Genomic DNA, 20,641 nt, shown 5'->3' with positions numbered 1-20,641 from the left:
TGATTGAAATCTGAAAATGTCAATAGATGCAAAAAGCCACCTTAGAGCGTTACCTGTTAAAATAAGAGTAGAGAAGTAATGACATGGTCAATATTAACTGCCATCAGCTGGAAAGAAATCAGATTGTCAGGGATCTATAAAACTCTTGCCAAAGTAGAACCTCATTTACACATACAGATCTTCATACCCTTTGCTAAGAAAAGCATATGTGACAGCTTAGAGGTTTTAGCTGCCAAAGATCTTTCACTCTGAATACAGTAAATGTCACATCTATTTATTTATCGTTAAATTTTGCTAAGTATCTGTAGAAATATTTGGATTTTTTCTATCATAATGTAGATGTTTAAAAGGAAAAGAATCCAGATTATAATGCAGCTGTAGCACCAAACCATATGGCTGCTAAATGGGAGCAAAAATACACTACTGAATTACTGGGAGTAAACATAAACTGGATGCAATCTTCAGAAGAATATTAAATGGAATATATAAATACCAGAGTATTGCCATAAAATCATGCAATCAGACAATAGTAGCCATCAGGCAATAGATTATTTCACATGCTGAAAGTAATCACAGTTGTATAGCAATTTACGTTTTCTAAATGCCAGACTGAAAATATTAACTAATGAATCTTGGCAAGCACAGTGTTTCCACCAACTGCAGTGGTGGTTATAACAACATCTAGGCCTTTTTTGAGAGAGAGAAAGAGAGAAATAAGGCAGCCATCCTACACCCCAGCTTTATTAGAATCTGTCTGGAGTCCCAGGTGCTTGAAACAGTCTTGTTTGTCTTTAATTCAATTCAAGCCTTTGTCTTCTTTCTTTTAAGAAAATGTCTGTGGGTGATTTATTGGTATATTGGGTGGAATTTGCACTGTGCTGAGCAAGAACAAATGGTCCGGTGGAATACATATTCAGTGTTATGAATAGTGTCTGGCATGAGAGAGAGCTCGAATTAGCGTGGGTGTTGTGTTGCCTGTTCTTTTGCTCAGAGACAGTTTCATGGCAAGTCCATTTGGATTCTACATTGTATAAAAAGGAAAAAGTTAATAACTTGCAGGAGAAAAGCCTGTGTCTCTGTTCAGTCCGGTAGAAACTTACTGGGGGCAATTGTCAACTGTACTTTCCTATTTTGGGTCTCTTCTGTTTTTTTTTATAAAAAGTAGAAGGAGAGGAGGCTTCTTCATCCTATCCACAGCCATCTTCAAACTGTGAACAAGAACTAAATGATCCTTGAACTTCAATTGGACTTTGTAAATTAGCATCCCAGGGAATAGACTTTCAGTATTCGTAATTGTATGCTTAGAATTAGAAATGAGTTTATGAAGAGTTTACCTCAAAATTGGTCAGATTTATCAAGATTTCTTATTACTGCATGTTGAACTAGCTCTGCCTCTGGCAACTCAGATCTAAGTGATAGAGTGAAGACTTTCTCTCCTGAAGTTTTATGTATGAGACAAATAGCAACTCTGAATATCTCTTTCTTTCTACAGATGATATGGAAGCAATTCCAGTCAAGCAGTTCGTTAAACACATCAGTGAGCTGTATTCTAATAACCAGCATGGGTTCTCGGAAGACTTTGAGGTACGATTTAATGATCCACCAATAAAATGTTGTTTTCCTAAAGTTAATTGTGTATTAATAGTTAGGGACCATGCGACATCTGTGTGATGCTGCCATGTCAGGTAAATGCAGTGCTCAAATGTATCAGAAGAAATAGGGAAATACCAATTAGCCACCAGGTACGAGCAATGTGCGACTGGACATTTACAGATGCTTTCTCACCACCTTTAAGGTGCCTTTAAGGGGTGACCCTCCTAGGTTTTTATTAAATTGGAAAAGCTGCCTGCAATTCCCCATGAACAACATGAAGATACAAGGAGTTGGTTTTAACCCCAGGCTTTTCTTATAATCTGCAGATTATTTTACTCTTGTTGGCCCAGAATTTGCTCCTCTTAGTCACACCGAGAAGTCACGTACCCCCTGAGTAGCCCAAAGGGAGTAAAATAGTGTTCACTATGAGTAAAAGTAGTAGAATTTGGTCTTTTATGAAAACCCAAGCTATGGGTCAGTTCCTGGAGTCCTTGTTCATGCTCCATTCAGCCAGGAAAGATTGCTGTTAAAGTCGTTGGTTATTTTGTTCCAGTAAAACAAGGAGAAAGGCTTCAGGATTTACTTGGTGGTATTTATCTAATCTGACTATTTTAAAATTTGCATACCTGTTATGCATTTGTTACCTGTTTAGGACAGATTCTGACCTATAAATCTGGTATAAATTGGAGGTAATTCCAATGAAGTGAAGGTAGTTTGCCACCTCTGCGTTACCAAACCCATATTGTGCAACCATGATAAACATCACACAGTATGAGGACGGGCTGCAGAGTCAGGCCTTAAAACGCACAAGTCAGTATTCTCTGGCTAGTTTTTAGGCATTTCTTTCATTCAGTCTAATCACAGTCACTGCTGAACTTTTGGAAATATTGAGAAGCAGGAGGAGCCCCAGGAAATGATACTGCATGTGCTACTGGCTTTCCTACCAGCAAAAGGAGGTGTGTTTGTGCGCTGCATGTGAATCAGAGAGGCAGCTCTGCTTACAAACAAGGCAATGAACCAAAATAGGTGGCCTAATATCTACGGCTTCTTTGCTTACTGCAGTAAAGACAAGACTGTATGCAGGAATTTTTTTTTTAATGGGATCATTTAAAACATTTATTGTTGCTGTTTGGTTACTGTCTATAAAGAGTGGCTGCTTTGTCTGATGCCCAAAAACCGTTGTGTAAGTTAGAAACATTTTGTATTCATGAGGAAGGCAAATGTGTAAGGTGTTAAAGTGATTTAGTTCAATTGACTGCTGGCTGGATGGCTGAGCAGGAATATTGAGGCATTTAACAATGTTGATGGTATTCAGGACAAACATTTATTCTCCAGAGAGTAGAATTTGATCAGGATGATCAAATGCGACTCACTCTTCTCAATTATTTATGAATTGCGACCCCAGCGCTATTCATCACAGCTGGGTTTTACACCATTTAATTATTCAAAATAATCAGCAACACATCTGTAAACTTGGTCTGGCTTTAAGCAGGCTTTGCTTCAGCTGTCGCAAAATCACTGCTATTAACAAATGTTGGACACCTTCCGCCCATGTTTTAGCAAAGAAAAACACTGCTCTAATAGCCTTATTTTTCCCTTCTTCCTGGAGCTCCCTGCTGTGAGTGCCACACTGTGGCAGCCAGTCGGAGAGATAGCTTTGGCCAATTAGTCCTGTTCTGGGGAGCACAGGGTCCCCTCTGAAGGGAAGTTAAACTCCTCCGACTGCACTGCGTGTGCCAAATTCTATTCTCCGTGCTGGCTTAAAATTTGGAGCGTCTGCTTTGAAGTGAGTATAGCTACTCCAGATGTATTTCTCCATAGCTGAGGTCTCAGCTTCCTAAAGAGTAAATGAGGTCTCCTCCTAGAGTAAGGTGAAGGAATAGGAACAAGACAATCACTGTCTGGGATAAACCATCCGGCTCCCTTTCATTGCTTGTGTTCTGCCCTGCTGACGCCTCGTGGGCCTGATTTTCTTCCTTATGGTTCACAGCGATGGGACAGAGGAGTGAAACCCGGGATTTTTCACAGAGCCTGTAGGTAAAATGTTTCTCAGGTGCCTAAACTGACTCTGAGATCAGAATCCCAGTTTGGAAAGTGGCTGAGGAATAGAGGATCCTGAGGTTACATTTATACAGTAGCTATTGGAAGTGGCTAGCGGTGTACATTCTCATGTCTGGTCAGATCCAGCCATGGTGTATGTCCTGGAATTGTATCTGCCAGCTACAGTGAAGACGTAGCTAATGTTTTATGGAGAAACAGTAGGATTCCAGCTGAAACAGAAAACCCAATGTTACAAGGCTGCTAGCCTTGGGTGGAAGGTACCACAGCCGTATCATGCCTTCATGCCTGGGGAACTCCTGAAAAGAGGTATTAGGTTCTGCAGTCATATGAGCTTTTTACAAAAAAATCTGCTTCTTGCATCTAAAAAGAAGAGAGAAGAGGATGGCAAGGAGATGCTGAAAAACTGTGACCAATACTACAGCATAAATAAGTCTTCCCAAAGGTAGCCAGCACATGGGATTTTTTTAAAGGAAAAAAAAAATCAAAAATCTCTTCAGAAATTTCTGTGGCAGGAGATTTATAGTGGAACCTGTGAAAGGAAAGACTAAGCTAGGCACACACACGCTCTGCCCGATGTAGAAGGTAAACATTCTCCATTTGTTTGTTGCTAGTTTTTGGTGTAAGTCTCTTCCTGTGTTTTTGGCAGTGTGTTGTGGGTTGTATTGAGTTGGTTTTTACATGAAGATTCCTTTGAAAGCAAACTGTGTGAATAGTCCCTCTTCCTCTTAAAATGAGCTGTAATTACAGGTAAATATTTTGTGAATGTACTTAGGAAGCGTTTTATGTGCAGAGGAAAAAGGACTTTGAACTCACAAATCTTTCCTTGGAAAGTACATCCAAAATGAATCCTTATTGCCTTTGGGTAATCATAGTGCAAGTAGCCAGCTTTATTGTCTGGTGATAGCTGGGCTTTCTTGTATATACAGAATTGTTAAGATTTCCTTTGAGTCCTATGAATTTTCAATTTTTTTATATAAACTAGAAATACAGGGCCCAATGTAATATTGAACGACAAATAACTTTTTAAAATAAAGTCCACGATCCTGCATTGCCAGTTCTGGTCTCTGATATAACTCTGATTTCTACCTTGGAATTTGTTCAACCTAATACTGAAAAAAGTTCAAGGAGGTTTTTTGGCTTGCTCTCGGACAGCTCCAGCACCCTCTTGCTATAGCATACAGGCTGAGGCACCACATTTTAACAGGGCAGCACTGGGGCAGGGTTTGGTGGCAAGACTGAACAGAGACTGAGAGGCTTCCTGAGCCAGAGATTATATCTACTCCTTGTCTAGCCAGAGATTTTCTTGGCATCATTATGTTTAATAGTCTTTGATAGACCTTTCTTCCATAAATTTCTAATTGCCTCTTGAACCCTTCTAGACTTCTGGTGTCCAAAGCATCCCATGGCAATGAATTCTACAATTTGTTCCACAAGAACAGACTTCCTTTTGCTTTTAACTCATGCCTAATAACTTCTCTTGGTGCCTCCTAGTTTTTGCATTACAAAGTACATCCCTGTTCACTTAAATGCCTCACATGATTCTGTCTGCCTCCCTCATATTCCTCCTTAATCATCTGTTTTCAAATCTGAAGAAGTCTAAACTATTTAATTTGTTTGTTTGAGGAAGCCATTCTAGACTTATGATGATTTGTTCCCTCTGTACCTTTTTTTCTGCCTTTACCATATCCTTTTCAAGATGGGATGGCCAAAACTGTGCACAGTATTTAATGAGTGGGTTTACTGCAGAGTTCTGTGGGAGCGCAGTGATGTTTTCTGTTTGGTTTTCTATTACTTTCCTTCTTCCTAACATACTATTTGTTTTTTAACAACTACTGAGCACTCAGCTGACACCTCCAGAAAACTATCAGCTGTGACCCCAAGGTCTTGTCACTGAATGGCAATAGCAAATTGGGAACCTGTCAGTATGTATGTATAGTTAGGGTTGTTTTTCCCAAGTACATCACTTTGCATTTATCAACATTGAATTTCATTTACCATTTTATCACTCAGCTACTCAGTATTGCGAGATTGTTCTGCTTCCCTTCATAAACAGCTTTTGTTCTAATTATCCTGAATAATTTTGTATCATGAACATACTTTGTCTCCTCTGCAGTCCATTTACGAATAGGTTAGGTCCCTGTAAGGTCCCACTGGTGAAGTCTGAACACTGACAATTCCTGGGCAGGTGAGTCCCACCTCTGACCTGTTGGTATACAAGGCAAGTTTTCCTTTTGCTCCAAGCCAGATCAGGCTTTTAAGTAATGTTTTCTGAGAGGTCTTTTCACAAACATTTTGGAAATCCAAATACTGTTCTTTTCCAGACTGTTCTTACCTGTAGACTTCTTCAGGGACCTCTCCACAGTGTGTTAGAGGCATTCACTAGCTCTGCTATTTATTACAGTGTCTAGCAGTTTGCCCCACAGAGAAGTCAGATTTAGTGGGCTGTAGTGCCTGAAATCCCTTCTGGATCTCATTTTAAAAACTGATGTCACATTTGTCAACTTCTATTCCCCTCATAGCCTGACTATATAGGGCATGTGCCCTCCAAATTCTTGTATCAAAAAGAGTGTGAAGTGCCACCTCCCACAGTAAACCTTTTCACTCCCTCCCCCTGGCCAGTTACTGGAATAACACAGTAAGTTTTTTGAGTAGTGGTGTCCTTTTGCTCTAAGAAAGGAACACTAAGGAAAGAAATCACCCTCCATCCCCAAAGCTAACTATGAATTTTTATAGTACAATGCAGTATTTGGATTTTTGAGATCAGACAGTTTTATTTCCTTCCTCCCTAATTCTGGAGTGGGTTGGTCAGTGCTGCTGCGGGAGCGATTAGAGTGGGTGAGTGCAATCTCCGCAGACCTCTCCTGCCTGTGGCCGTGTGAGTGTAATGATTCATTGCCAATTTGGAGTCTGAACAGGCTCGCTGAACTTGGAGGCAGGCTGTCTAGCTCCCTCATCACATAAATTGAAAATATCTTTATACTCCAGTGGCACCTTCTTCTAAATGTCCTGAAATATAAGAAAATAACATAAATCTATATCTTCAGCAATGTGGCAGGGATTTGCTAACGTTATTCTCATGGTTCCTGCTGCTTGGGGCAGGGGTCAGTAGCTCTTTTTAACCAGTGACCTCAGAATGTTATTCTCTAGTGAAGGGCTGCATTGAAGACAGATAACGCTGCACTTTGCACATTTCTTGAGACACTAAAAACTCTGCATAGTTATACTGGCATCCCTTACAGATTAGACACAGCTTACACCAGACACATGCTTATAACTGCATCTACACCAAGGAATTTGGCAGTAGAAAGATGCCATTTCAAAAGCATGCTGCTAGCAGACATTACTGCGCTGGGAAATGTTTTATAACCCTGGCCCAAAACTGCCATAATTAGAGGTATTCTCAGCCTGTGCGTTGCTGTACTGCAACCAAAGGGAAGCGGCACTGTGAAGCTGGAGGAGGAAGGACTGCTCTAGAAGAGGGTCTTCCTGGAGTTCTCCATTCTTATCTCACTGCTTGACCTACCCTAAGAAACTGGCATTGTGAATTAACAGATAAAGTTGAAGAGAAGCAATAAAAGAAGTTCAGATATCTGGGCTTTCTGTTACTAACCATAGTGCTGCAGCCATACCGAAAGATTCTGCCTGGAAGCCCCGCTCAGAGGAGCCGTAGCCACACACGGGCAACGCAAGGTTTCGGTTGGACTCTCACACCTCCCTGCCTAATGAAGGGCAGGATCCTGCAAGCAAACGGTCCTCCACCATCCCCTCCTCTCTCATTCATTTACAGGAATTTTTAAGCTATCTATTCGTGATTCCTCCACTGTTATTCCTCTGTTGAGTTCTTTTGGTTTGTTTATTTTCCCCTTCTTTCTAGGCTGTCCCCAGCTCACCTCTCTCTTGAGTGCCGTTGGAGAGTTTATACTAGTGCTAAATTATCGCAAAAATCTACACTATTCCTGTGGGATATCTTCAAATACTATCTGCTGTCTCTGTTGGTATGCCGTCTTCGTGTTTGCTGTGATAAAACAAGCAGCAAGAGCACTACCACAGAATTCTCTAATTTGGGATTAAAATAATAGATCAAAAATTGTTTTAGGGGTGGAAGAACTAGCTGCTTTCATGCTGAGAAGTATCACAATAATATCAAAACATAGCTATGGATCTTCTCTAATTTAGTCCTTCAGATTAGGGTCCTTTCTTTGTTCATGATTCCTCCTCATTGCTATTCATAGGCTTTCACAGTTCAGCCCCTGCTAGGACATCAGACTGAAGTAATGGGAAACAACAGCAGCACTGCGTAAGGCCAAATCAAGAGTCTGAGTTCCTGCTCAGTCACTGTGGCAAAAATTCTTGCTCAAAACCTTATATTGCCAGCAAGACGCTGGAGCAGTTTGATTTTACACTTAAATGGAAATTCTTTGAAGTTTAGAAGAAACTAATCTGTAACTTGTTTCAGAAAGGCAATGAAAATGGGTCGTTAAACCTGGGTGTATCAAATTCCAATTAGCATTAGCATGGACAATATAATTAAAAGGTAAATTAGCCATAATAGCATAGACTAGAACACTTTTTACAGTAACTAACAGTCAATTGAAACCATGTACTTTGGTTTCTTGGGTTGTCAATGATAAGTTGAAAGGACAGGATAAGAGCCTGTATCCATTCATCTTTGGACAGTAATGTGTTCTGCAAAGTTAAACGTGAGGAGCAGCAGTGTGCTAGCCAGCCGCCGTTAAAATCAGTGGAAGAGAGTAAGTGGGATTAAGGAAAGCTGAAGAAAAGACTCTAGAGCTGAAAAGTTTGTGGATGAATTATGGATGTGGTGATACGGATGCTATCTGTCCCCCAAAGGTGCCCGTAGTGGTTTTGTGCTAATTGGAGAAGAGTTTGTTTAGGCTGCAGTGAGCAGCCTGGCATCAGACCTGACCTGGTGGCCTGGCAGCAAACTTAAGTTATAATAATAATATAATCATGGTGATGTTTTAAATGCAAATGAAAGACTTGGTAGCTGGTAAGATTTAGAAATCCCAGGGTGTTCATTGCATGAGCAATGGGAAAGTAAATATGTAATATACATAAATGTGGTAAAATGGCATAATTAGGATGGTGACTTTTTGGAACTTCCTCCAGGGTGGTATTTATTAACACCAGGCTGTCCTCTTCTGCCAAAGGGTAAATAATACTCTGAACAGAGGCATAGATAACAGGCTGCAACTAGTCCTGTCTTCTTGCAGCATTTTGTGCATTGATGAAAGACAACCACTTTTGACTTTAATAACAAAGGAATGTTAACTTATGCCTTACTGTCTGGTGGGGTGAGCCTGTGGTTTAGTAATTTGCTGTTAGAATTTGGAGAGGTGCACTTGGGAGGGTAAGGCAGCGTGGATAACCACCCTCTGCTCTCAGCCTGATCTGTCCGTGCAGCACAGCCAAACTTTGTCAGCGGCAAACATGGAGCTGGAGGATGTCCTCAGGCCCCTTCTCGTTGGACAACCTCAGCATCCCAAAGCATTGGTTGTGTCCTGGACAGGGAGGCGGGGGTGAAGTCAAAATGGCCTTTTATTGTTCTACATTGATTTTTAAAAAGACAAAAAGAGTTGAGGTGCATTGGCAACAGGGAGCTTTTCTTTAGCAGTCTCCTTTTGCTATGTTTTGCAGTGCGCAGATATAGGAATCCACCATTATAGCAGCTTTCCAGAGTATTAAAAATCATTTAGAATGTTATGTGTTGAAAAGCCATTTTCAGACGATCAGCTCTCACAGCGTCAGACCTTCTTTTCCATTGCTGTGTTTTTCACCGTCTTAGCTTAATCTTCCTCTTCTATTAACTTTATATTGGCCAGCTGGGAACATGTACAGTTGAGAAAACAGTCAGCATCAACATAAAAAGGTTAATTAAAATGATTAACCTCACCAGCAATTCCCTTATGGAAAAATCCTATAGAATTTAATAGAAAGTGATACATTTACTATGTAGTATTTAAACTGTCAGAGAAAATTCCTTAGCAGGGAGGTAATTCCCTATTAAATTCTATAAGTTTTTAGAGCATTCTCCACAGAACCTTATTGGATTCATCTGAATTAAATTCTACAGCATTTGGCATAAATGTTTCAATGCTAATAACTTCTAGAAAAGAATTTTGTAATGATGCAGGAGTGTAGAGTTTGACGTGAGGCTTTTCAGAAGCGAGGGATTATTTTTTAGGAATGACCTACAATGGTACAGCAGTGGTGGTATATGATTTCTAAATGCAAAAAAAGGTAAAACAAAATTACATTAAATCAACCTAACATGTAAGTAGTGCTGCTTTTCCAGTTATGACTTAGGCTGAACTGATCCTGCCCGTTGTGTAATCAGAAGTCCCTTGCTTACTGGAGCTGACAGGCAGAATTAGGGGAAGCACACACTTTAATGTGTTTTTTATTTCTGTGATAGAAATGGAACTATGAAAATTCTATTAGGGCCAGCTGAGAGTTTTGCTTGATTCTTCTTTGTCTTTGCTCAGCTCGTCTCCTTGAATGTAGTATGTTTCTCCCTATGGAGGGGGGGTGAGAGAGAGAAGCAATTGTTATTTGGGAGTGTCATGCGGATATAAAAGCTATAAAACGTTCAAGGTTTTAGTATACTTTGCACTTTTAAAATGTAAATGCTGGGGAAGATATCAAAATTGCTATGCAAGTCCTTTGTGAAATGTCTGCATAATGCTGAACTCTGTTACATCTGCTGTTTGTATAGCATTTCTCTTGATAATTTTTCTCTGTCACTTAGCTTGTGATCTTTGTAGCAGCTGTGAGCTCCTAATGACTTTGCCTCTTAGGCAGGTTCTATACTGTTATTTTTAAAGCCTGAAGTACAAAGTAATTTGGCATTTCTCCATATATCCTTGGGGGAAATTGGTTCTGTTTGGTGCAATTTCTGGGACTCACAAAAGATTTGAATAAATATAGTGTCTTCCACAACTTTGTAAACTCCAAACATTGATATATTTTTCAGAAATGTGTTTTTAAAATAAGAGTATTTATGCTAGTGATAAAAAGGGATTTAGCTTTTTCAGGAAGATTGTGGTTAGATAGACACAAGAAAATGTATCTTGGAGGTGGTATCGCACATGAGTTTTAGTGATTCAGTTCGCGAGACTGTCTCTGAAGTGTGTAACTCTCTAGGACAGTCTGGCCGAGGGGAATAGAGAAAAAACCCTCCATTGCCCCATTTCAATAGCTCTGTATTCTGTTCTTGGACAGTGTAAGTAAGGGGTAGGTTAAGAACTAGAAGGATCAATGGGAATTAGGTATCTAACCCATAGCCTCAGCTAGGCAGAAATCTGCATCTCTAGCTTCATGAACACCTTGGCAAGCCTGGCCTCTTTCTGCTTTGTAAATGTATATACACGTGGATACAACCTTTTATCTTTTTCACTATATCGTGGGCTGTTAATCGGTGTCCAAGCAGTGGTATTTAAAGCACTCGCTGTTATCCTCAGAGATCTATTTTATTTATATTTTATAAAAGGCATCTCTCTGTAGAGAGCTAACAAAAGGTCAGTGCCAAACTCAAATGTCAGAAACCCTGTTTTGAGAGGTTATAAGCGGGTAAGTTGTCGAGCAGTCAAAGGCTTCTGTTGAAGTGGGGTTTGTGCTTAGTTTCTTACACTGCACTGGCCACTCTTGCCTTTGAGGGACTCTGTCTTCCCTTCCCAAGAGGGGACGGAGGGGGGCATCACAAGAGATGCAGTCCAGAAGATGGATGGACTGCTGGTCATCTGTCACCAAGTCTGTGGAGAGGAGCACGACTGCACACCAGGGAGCAGCTAACGTGGCTCGATTTAAGCAGACCACGTCATGCAGGACACCACCAAAGAACTTTGTGTTCAATCCAGTAATTAACATATCGATATTTTAAACATGGTTGCTGTAAGCTGTTGCAAAAGGAGATAAAGCTTAAATTTTTTGGACTGCCACATTTTCCATTGGAATAATTTTTATGCCTAGGAAGTGCAGCGCTGTACGGCTGACATGAACATCACTGCAGAGCATTCCAACCACCCCGACAACAAGCACAAGAACAGATACATCAACATCCTAGCCTGTAAGTAAGCACAATGAATCAGCCCGAAAAGGCACTCTCCTCTCACAGTGTGTCTGTGTGTGACTGGAAAAGGCAGATGGCTTCAAGTTACGTTATTGTACAGTAATTAATAAACATGTGAAAGTGTGGCTGGGAGATCATTTCTCTACTAAAGGCAGTGGACATTTTGACTTCGCTGGAGCCAGGATTTCACTCCAGCTTTTGTTTTAAAATATTTTGTAGTTTGTTGGTCCAAGTGTAGTTTTAGAAGAATCAGTTTGGTATGAAATTTTGTGGAGGAATAACTGGGATAAATGGATGATCAGAGCTCTTCTGCCCACTAATGTCTGAAAACTGGCCTAAGGGAAGTGCATGGCGGAGCAGAGAGTTTTATTGATGATCCCTGGGATTCCCTCATAATCCCAAAGGTGCTAAATCTTACAGAGTGAATCTGCTGTATTTCAAACTGCTTCAGCTGTGTGTATGACTTGGACAAACAGTGATCTTTGTAGCACAGTGCAGGCTTTGCCTGTATCCCTCTGAGAACTGCAAATCTGGACTCTGCTCTAGAATGCAGATTATTGCGGGTCTGAGATGGAAATGGAGTAACTTTTTCCATATCGTTCTCTGATGTGGAACGAATGGCAGATGCAGCCGTCACTGTGGTTTAGGAACAAAGATGGAGAGCCTCTGATAAAAAGTTCACAATGTTCATAAACATTGCAATAAATCTTGAATGTTTTTGAGGGTATAGGAAGGAAACGCATGTCTCTAACAGATTCTCAGAAGTAATCAAGGTGTCGGCTGAGGACCAATTCCCAGACCTGTAAAAGACTTGCTCTGTGGCCTGGGCCAAGGGGATTCATTGCGGTTGTCCCAGCTCTGATTTTAGACATAGATGTCTGGTCCCTCTAGGCACAGAGAGAGAAGTACCATTGGAGGGGAATTGGAGCAGGCACTCCAGTCCTCCAGATTGCCCCTGGAGGAACCTCTCTCTCCCCATTGGTGCTCAAGGAAGGCAACCGAAACCAGATTCTTCATGCTTAAAGTTAGCCCACGTCTCGTCTCTCCATGTGTTGGAAGTGCCACCCAGCCCAATGCTGCTGCCTAGGAGCAGGAGGAGGACTGCGACTTTTTTCTGATTTAAGCCAAAGTCAAGCATTGGAGTGGAACAAAAAGAGGAGCTAAAGAGTGTGCCCTAAAGTCTGTCTGCTTGGTGTGATGAGGGTGGGGAAGGAGTGAGGACATTCACTCAGGTCCCGGAGCCAGTAGAGCTGTCTGAGCCCAGCACCGAGTGGAGGATAATGAGCTCAGACACTGAGCCAGGCAAAGGCAGCTTTACTGCTTGTGAGAGCTGAGCCAGTGTCTCCGCGTGGTGTTACACAGCCCTGTGGGGTGCCCCGGCTCTTTGAATCACACTGCTCTGAGTGGTGTGGATGATCCTAGAGATCGTGCTCCTGAGGCTCCAGTGTCCTTTAAAGAGAAGCTGTCCCAGCACGAACCACGTACTTTAAGGGATGTGAAGCCTGAGGACCTGCTACCATGAGCAGATGACCAAGAACAGGTACTCCCGCCTGCCCCTTGACTCCAGTCCAAGGCCAGTTTCTTCCGTGTATTAATAAGGGCAACTCCAATACCGAGGAAATGGGATGTTTACCTGCAGTTCTGCACTGTGTTTCCTTAATGCTTCTCTGCTCTGTTTTTTATCCTGCAGATGATCACAGCAGGGTGAAGCTAAGGCCTTTACCAGGAAAAGATTCTAAGCACAGTGACTACATTAATGCTAATTATGTCGATGTAAGTTGTTCGAATTGTTTTTTCTTCTCTAACTCTGAATTCTTCCACAAGGAGGAAGTGTTGCCACTTGTGAGGTGGTTGTGTTTTCCAACTTCACCTAATATTTTTGCTACAAATTCCTCGCTATTCTGAATGAGAGAAGCACCTTTCTTTGTTACCTTTAAAATATTAATATGTCTGCCATGATATTGCTTTCATCTCACTTGGCATTATGGTTTTCTTTGAAGGGTTACAACAAAGCAAAAGCCTACATTGCTACCCAGGGACCTTTAAAGTCTACCTTTGAAGATTTCTGGAGGATGATTTGGGAACAAAATACTGGAATCATTGTCATGATCACAAACCTTGTTGAAAAAGGAAGAGTAAGAAATTTTCTAGTTTGTTAGCAGTTGGTCCTTACCACCTCCCCAAATCACGTGGGCAGATTTTGGTTTTAAATGGGTTTGGGATGACATATATTGATGTATAACTAATGTAACAGAGGGATACATAGCTAGCCATGATTTTACTTTTTTAAAAAGCTCTAAACACAAATATAAAGAAGCAGCTCAAACCCTTAGCCAACCCACCCAACTCTGTCTTTGTTCAGAGAAAATGCGATCAGTACTGGCCGTCAGAGAACAGCGAGGAGTATGGCAACATAATCGTCACGCTGAAGAGCACAAACATTCACGCCTGCTACACGGTGCGCCGCTTCACAGTCAGGAACACAAAGATGAAAAAGGTGAGTAAAGCCTTCGCTGTTCCCATCCAAATGCCTCCTGGCTTGTGTAGGACGCAAGGCACGCAGGAGCAAAACTCAGCGTTTGCATAGGCAACTCGAAGTAGCAGGTGGAAAAGAAATAAGTAAGCAAAGCCAGGATTACAAGGAACCTGGTAAAAGGTTTAGGCTGTATTTCTTTTTCTCAAGTTCACTCCTGTTTTGGCGTCACAGTTACTGCTGTTTTTACTTGTTCCCACTGTATTTTTCCGTGAACTCTGTCTCCACCTAGCAGGAGGCAGGGCTGCAGAAGATTTCTTCTGTTAGCATCCAGCACTTTTTCAGCCAAGCAAGCCAGTAGGATTGTCTTTCTATGCTCCTCTTCCCTAATCTTTCTCTTCTTCCTGTGCACACCTTGCACGCAGGGTCAGAAAGGAAACCCCAAAGGGCGGCAGAACGAGAGAACGGTTATTCAGTATCACTACACTCAGTGGCCTGACATGGGTGTGCCAGAGTACGCTCTGCCTGTGCTAACCTTCGTTAGGAGATCCTCCGCAGCCAGAACCCCGGACATGGGACCAGTGGTGGTGCACTGCAGGTACGACGGGTGATTAACTACTTCATGGCAAGCATACCTAATGCACAGCATGCGCTCTTACATGCCAGCTAAGACAAACGCCGTAAGTTATTAACACAGACGGAGTGTGCCAGCCCCGTGGAGCGCAGGTAGACAGGAGCTTGCTTTCCCTACATCTTAAGACAGCTCCAATGCAAAAGCTTCCCAGCTGCATTAGCAAAACGCTGTGTCATGATACCGAGCTGCCGAGCACTGCATCGATGGGGTTGTGCAGTTCCTTGTTCGAAGCCGTTCAGTGCCAGGGCAGGGCAGGATTACCTCTGCTGGCAACCAGTCGTGTGAACAGACGGACACCTGGACGTGCGATTGCCGCTGAGCCCCACTCACATTCACCAGCGCTTGCAGTCAACAGAGGATTTCCCTTAAATGAATTAAGGGATGCGGTCTTCATCACTGCGTGTGAGGGGGCTGTACAGCACCGTAATGAAGAGGACAGGATGATGGGGGTTAGAGGTCCTTCCTGAGCAGAAACTGAGAAGCTCTGAAGAGTTTCCCTCTGCACCCTCTCTGTTGGGCTCAGGACCGCCCTCCTCCCCTTCAAGGAGTCCTGCCTCCACAGGATTAGCCCCCTCTTACGCCTTTCTGTAGTGCTGGTACTGCTTGCATTTCCAGAGCAGGATTACAGTTCCAGTGTGAATCTTAAGCCTTACCTCAAGACTAAAGCCAACCAGGGGAGCCCCACAGCCTGGAGCAACCTTGGTGGTCCGGGATAGCAGCAGTTTGGCATAGGGTGGATCTCCATATGGCTTCCTCTAGCCAACACCAGAAACAACAGCAGTGGCAACAGGCCAGCCAGGTGTCAGATCAGGAAATATATACCTGGTAAAATTCCCAGAAACCCAAAATATTTTGTTTAGAAACTTTCATGGTTGGGGCTAGCAGGGAAATGAAAGTCTGTCAACAGGAATATTTGCTTAGTTCTGTTCTGCTGTTGTGAACATTTACTTTGGTCTGGCTGTATTACATGGGTTTCTCTTATGTCTTCTGTAGTGCTGGTGTTGGCAGAACTGGTACCTACATTGTGATAGACAGTATGCTGCAACAGATAAAAGACAAAAGCACAGTTAATGTCCTGGGTTTCCTGAAACATATCAGGACACAGCGCAACTACCTCGTCCAGACAGAGGTAAAGATTACAGTGGGGTTGAATTTAAAGCTATGTTCGTTTTTATGTTGTAATCAAAATGAAAATGGATTTTTCAGTTATATCTGTGTAAAAAATGAATATATCACCAGGCATTTTTTGCACTGGAATGTCTCTCTTTTTCTAGACCAGAAACTTCAGATTTTGCCTTTGACTTCTTCAGAGTTGTACGTGCTACACTTGTAAATGTTTATTCTGGATTTGGCAGTATTTGCATGGGTGGCTTGTTCTGCACACTCTTTCCTTTAGTGTGCTCTACCCCTCAGTTAAAGCCAGCTGTTTAGTTTATTCCAAGCGCCTACGTGACATGCTGTTTGTTTTTCTAGGAGCAGTACATTTTTATTCACGATGCCTTGTTGGAAGCCATCCTTGGGAAGGAGACTGAAGTATCTGCAAACCAGCTGCATAGTTACGTTAACAGCATCCTCATACCTGGCATAGGAGGGAAGACACGACTAGAAAAACAGTTCAAGGTGAGGCTTATCCCTGCCATCCGGAGGGACTTAATTTCCCTACTCTCTTTTGTATGGCCTGTCTTCACTCTCAGTTGTCATAGATAAGGAACCAAACCAGAACACTTGATTAGCACAGCACAGCATCTTGAGAAGTTCAGTCCTCAACACTTAGCTGCACTGCTGGAAATCAGTGCTAACACTGTTGAAGTCAGAGGTGAGGAGAGGGACATGGACACTGGTTTGGAGTGCGCTGCTGGTCTACCTGTTCCCAAGGGGGCTTGGATGTTCCTGAGTCTGTGGTTAGCTTGGCTGGAAGTCTTCCTCCAAACTGTGGCGCTCATGCATATATATGGAGGAAGACATGAAATGAGGTTCTTGGCACCACCTACTATTTCAGCACTATAAATAAAGAATTAAAAATGTTTTAAGACCAGGAAACACAATATGCCTTTGTCATTGCTAACAACTATGCTTGCTGCTTTTCCCTGCTATGTCATAGCTGCTTTCATCCTGGCCAAAGTATATTTTTTTTGCCCAGATCATTTATTTGAAACCTAAGATTTTCTGATTGCATTTTATTTGAATGCATTTAAAAATATTTTGTGAGACTGTGTATCATAAGAAGGTTATACATGACATCTGTTTTCACAGCTAAACTCACTCAGTTAATAACTACCTAAGGAACTGAAACTGTTAAACTATACCAGGTGCCAAGCTATTCAAAAAATGAACAGGCTTTTCTCTGAATTCACTTGTAGAAATCTCAGTACTTCTCCATCAGTCAAGACGTTCCAGATGCTTAATTACTAAATTAAAGAAACAAGCACAAGCGTGCGCATATGCACACAAAATGCAGCAGGAGGAAAAGATTTCTTATTAAAAACAGTGTTGCACTTTTACAAACAATACTAAATTATATGTATGAAGATGTTTTCTGATGACTTGTGGCAAAATTTCAAAAACTTAAGTGCCATTTTCAGAAATTACTTTCTCTGCCAACGTTGCACAGGTATTTAGAAACCCCATAACTTCTAATGGGGCTTATGCCAGTGCATAGATGAGTTGAGTGCTATCTTGTTTAGAGCGCATTTGAAATGGGGACATGACCAGCAGCAATTATTAAGTCTTTCTCTCGTTTCTGCTGCTACCACACAGCCGGCAGAAAATAACTTGTGCTCATGCCCTGGTACAGTAGTTTACATTCAACCATCTTAGAGTAAAATTACGCTGAGTAACGAGTGGCTAATGCAGGAGAGGAAAAAGCCATCTTCATCCTCTTTGCTCTGGTAGAGTTGCCCCATACACTGGGGGAATATTCAAATACAAATCTGCCTCCCTGACTTTTCTTTGTGCCTCATAAGCAGCCCAGAGTGAACTTGGCAGACCAGAGAATGTAACCCACAGCCTCAGATCTTAGATGCCAGCGTGGAGGGTCCCCCAAAGGCCTGGCAGAAAAATATATTCTGCAGGAATGATCTGGCTTTTATTTTAGAAGAAAACATGAAAGTTTTGTTGTTGTTTTATTTTGCTAGCTCTTCTTCCTTGAGACTTGCTTTTGACTGAACATATCTGCAAGTCTTTGAATTACATTCTCAAAGATAACTAAACGTAGTGTTCTGTGAAAATACATTTTGATGGCACTGCATTTTCAGGATGTTTCGAAGCTGAGAGTTGCAGAGATCTTTTTATCCATTAAACACGTTGTATGAAAAGGATGATATCCATTGGCATCTTGAGTATTTTAAACAAGTTTAACAATGCAGTTTATTCTTCTACTGATGCATCTTCGCAGGAGTTGGCAAAGAAATCTCCTCTCTTCATTTAGTGCGCTGTGAGGACTGACTTACTACTTTATTCTCTTTCAGCTGGTTACACAGTGTAATGCAAAATATGTGGAATGCTTCAGCGCTCAGAAAGACTGCAACAAAGAGAAGAACAGGAACTCATCAGTCGTGCCGTGTAAGATCACATCTTCAGTTTGATTACTGCCTAGCATAACTTTTTGTACTGAATTCTCCCAGTGTGATGCATGAAAAGGCATAGCCACTAGGAAGTAGAAATGTAATCTTTTGTTCAGACCAAGATGTCTTGTCTTTCAGAATTACCCTGATGAAACTGAACAAAAGAAAATAGCTACAGTGTCAGCCAGATATACTGTCCATGTGAAATGTTAATTTGAAATGCTTAAGAATTTGAATAATTAGGTAGGGGATAAATCTGTGGAATACTGAGAGAATGACTTCGATACTGCTCCCACCTCAGGTGATACCTCCTGGTGTGATTGGCACAAGTTGCTTTTAATTCAGCTACTACACTCAATTTCTGCCTGTGAGCTTTCCCCAGATCTGAGGGTACTTAGTGCCCAAGGCCGCAGTTTCACAGTCATTAACATGGAATCTATGCACTGTTGCCACGCAGTATGAATTTGCACCGGACCGAGCACGGGCACGCCATGCCCAACACGTTACCCAGAGTACAGGACAGGTGATAGCCAAGCTAGCACAAAGTAATAATGGCACAGATACGGTCCATCATGAAGTTTGTTAATAAAAAGGGAAGTCATCAGGATACATCTTAAAAACAAATGTGAATGGGGCAGAAATAGTCTATACGACTTTGCACTTCGTGTCACGTAGCTGCAGTGATTTTGGTTTGGCACTAGGAGCCTGTCAGTTGGTTTGAGGATGTCGTTGAACCCAGCCCTCAAAAACGGAGAAGTGTAGATCTGCTGAAGAACACGCACACACTTCTAGGTGATTACCCGTTAGGGAAGGGTTTTGTCTCTGGAGGTTCTCTCACCCTCCAACTGGGAGGAGTGAGTGATGGTAGTGCTACGGAGTGGTAGGGAAAACAAAATAAATCAGCTGGGTTTGTGTGCTGCTGGAGACAAATGGAACACTACAGTCAAGAATTACCTGAAATCCCCTGTTATCACTGCATATACTGTTATTTGGTAATTCAGCCTGCTGTGAAAATCTTTGCTATAGTAAAATTTGATTCCTGAAATTACTTTGTCCTTGTGGGAATATTGTGCAACATTCTCTTTTATATCCTGTGTTAGCAGGCAATGCTTTAACGCAGTTAAAGTGCTGGCCTGCTCCTGCGGGAGATGGGAGCTGCACACTGTTTGGTTTGTTAACGTCTGAGAAATTCTTACTTTCTGCATTCTGCCATGACCAGACTTTGATCTTTTTTTTTTTTTTTTCCCTCTCTGTGTTTTTTTAATCTTATAGCTGAGCGTGCTAGAGTGGGCTTGGCACCGCTGCCTGGAATGAAGGGAACAGATTACATTAATGCCTCTTATATCATGGTGAGGAAGCCAACACCTAATTACAAAGTAAAATCAATTCTAAGGTGCTAAATACCAGATGCCTATAATTGTCTTAATTCTGTATGTAATGGCTGTGGATTAACAGATGAGATTTTAACACCTTCCCCATAATGTAAAACTATTAACTGTGTTTTATTAAAGATTGTTGCCTAAAAAAATTAAATACAAGATGCATTTAGATGGAATGTGTATTTCCATGAGATACAGTCAAATAAATACTGGGATTTAGAGTAAATGAAAACAATGGGGACTCTGCAGAATGGAAATGGAGTGATAAAATTATAGTCTGTGTGAAAATATTGTGGAATTAAATGAAAAAGGGTCATTATGTGTCCCCAAAGATGAAATTAATGCTGTAAAAGTATTGAAGGCAGTAAGTAACCGCGTGGTTTGTTTTTCTGCAAAAGGGCTACTACAGGAGTAACGAGTTCATCATAACCCAACACCCACTGCCACATACGACTAAAGATTTCTGGCGAATGATCTGGGATCACAATGCACAGATCATCGTCATGCTGCCGGACAACCAGAGCCTGGTGAGTTAAATGTGTCCCTCCCCGCGCGGTGCCGCACTCACTCAGCCCAGCGTAGGGTCACTCGCTTACGTGCTATGGCTCTTGTCTGGTTGGAAGCAAAAGCCAATTTTTAAGCCGCCGTCTCAACCTTTGCTGTAAGCTTGTTACAAAAAGACAAGTTTTTGAGATGCGGGGCCCGTGTTTTGCTCTCCCCATCTGCCCTCACCCCTGGGAAAGACATCCTGAGCTGGATGGACCACAGTGCTCACGGGCAGCCTGCCGGTGATGACGACCTCTGCGAAGCTCCTGAGGGCTGCCGGGCTGGCAGGACGTGAGGCACTGA

General features: G+C 42.0%; 1 protein-coding gene across 4 annotated transcripts in view; it reads left to right on the top strand.

The window, feature by feature from the left end:
* Window positions 1–20,641, top strand: part of PTPRG (protein tyrosine phosphatase receptor type G) — a 412,532-nt gene that overhangs the window by 383,559 nt on the left and 8,332 nt on the right. For all 4 annotated transcript variants that reach the window (XM_069811972.1, XM_069811975.1, XM_069811971.1 and 1 more), the window contains 11 exons: window positions 1,493–1,584; window positions 11,644–11,740; window positions 13,434–13,516; window positions 13,744–13,878; window positions 14,106–14,240; window positions 14,642–14,814; window positions 15,844–15,979; window positions 16,324–16,470; window positions 18,318–18,411; window positions 19,686–19,762; window positions 20,191–20,319. In XM_069811972.1, the coding sequence (XP_069668073.1) occupies window positions 1,493–1,584; window positions 11,644–11,740; window positions 13,434–13,516; window positions 13,744–13,878; window positions 14,106–14,240; window positions 14,642–14,814; window positions 15,844–15,979; window positions 16,324–16,470; window positions 18,318–18,411; window positions 19,686–19,762; window positions 20,191–20,319 (1,298 nt within the window). The remainder of the gene's footprint in view (window positions 1–1,492; window positions 1,585–11,643; window positions 11,741–13,433; window positions 13,517–13,743; window positions 13,879–14,105; window positions 14,241–14,641; window positions 14,815–15,843; window positions 15,980–16,323; window positions 16,471–18,317; window positions 18,412–19,685; window positions 19,763–20,190; window positions 20,320–20,641) is intronic.

The sequence above is a fragment of the Haliaeetus albicilla genome, chromosome 24, assembly GCF_947461875.1.
Source record: "Haliaeetus albicilla chromosome 24, bHalAlb1.1, whole genome shotgun sequence".
Taxonomy (NCBI): domain Eukaryota; kingdom Metazoa; phylum Chordata; class Aves; order Accipitriformes; family Accipitridae; genus Haliaeetus; species Haliaeetus albicilla.
The sequence above is the reverse complement of the archived record's forward strand: the minus strand, read 5'-3'. Positions and strand labels throughout refer to the sequence as shown.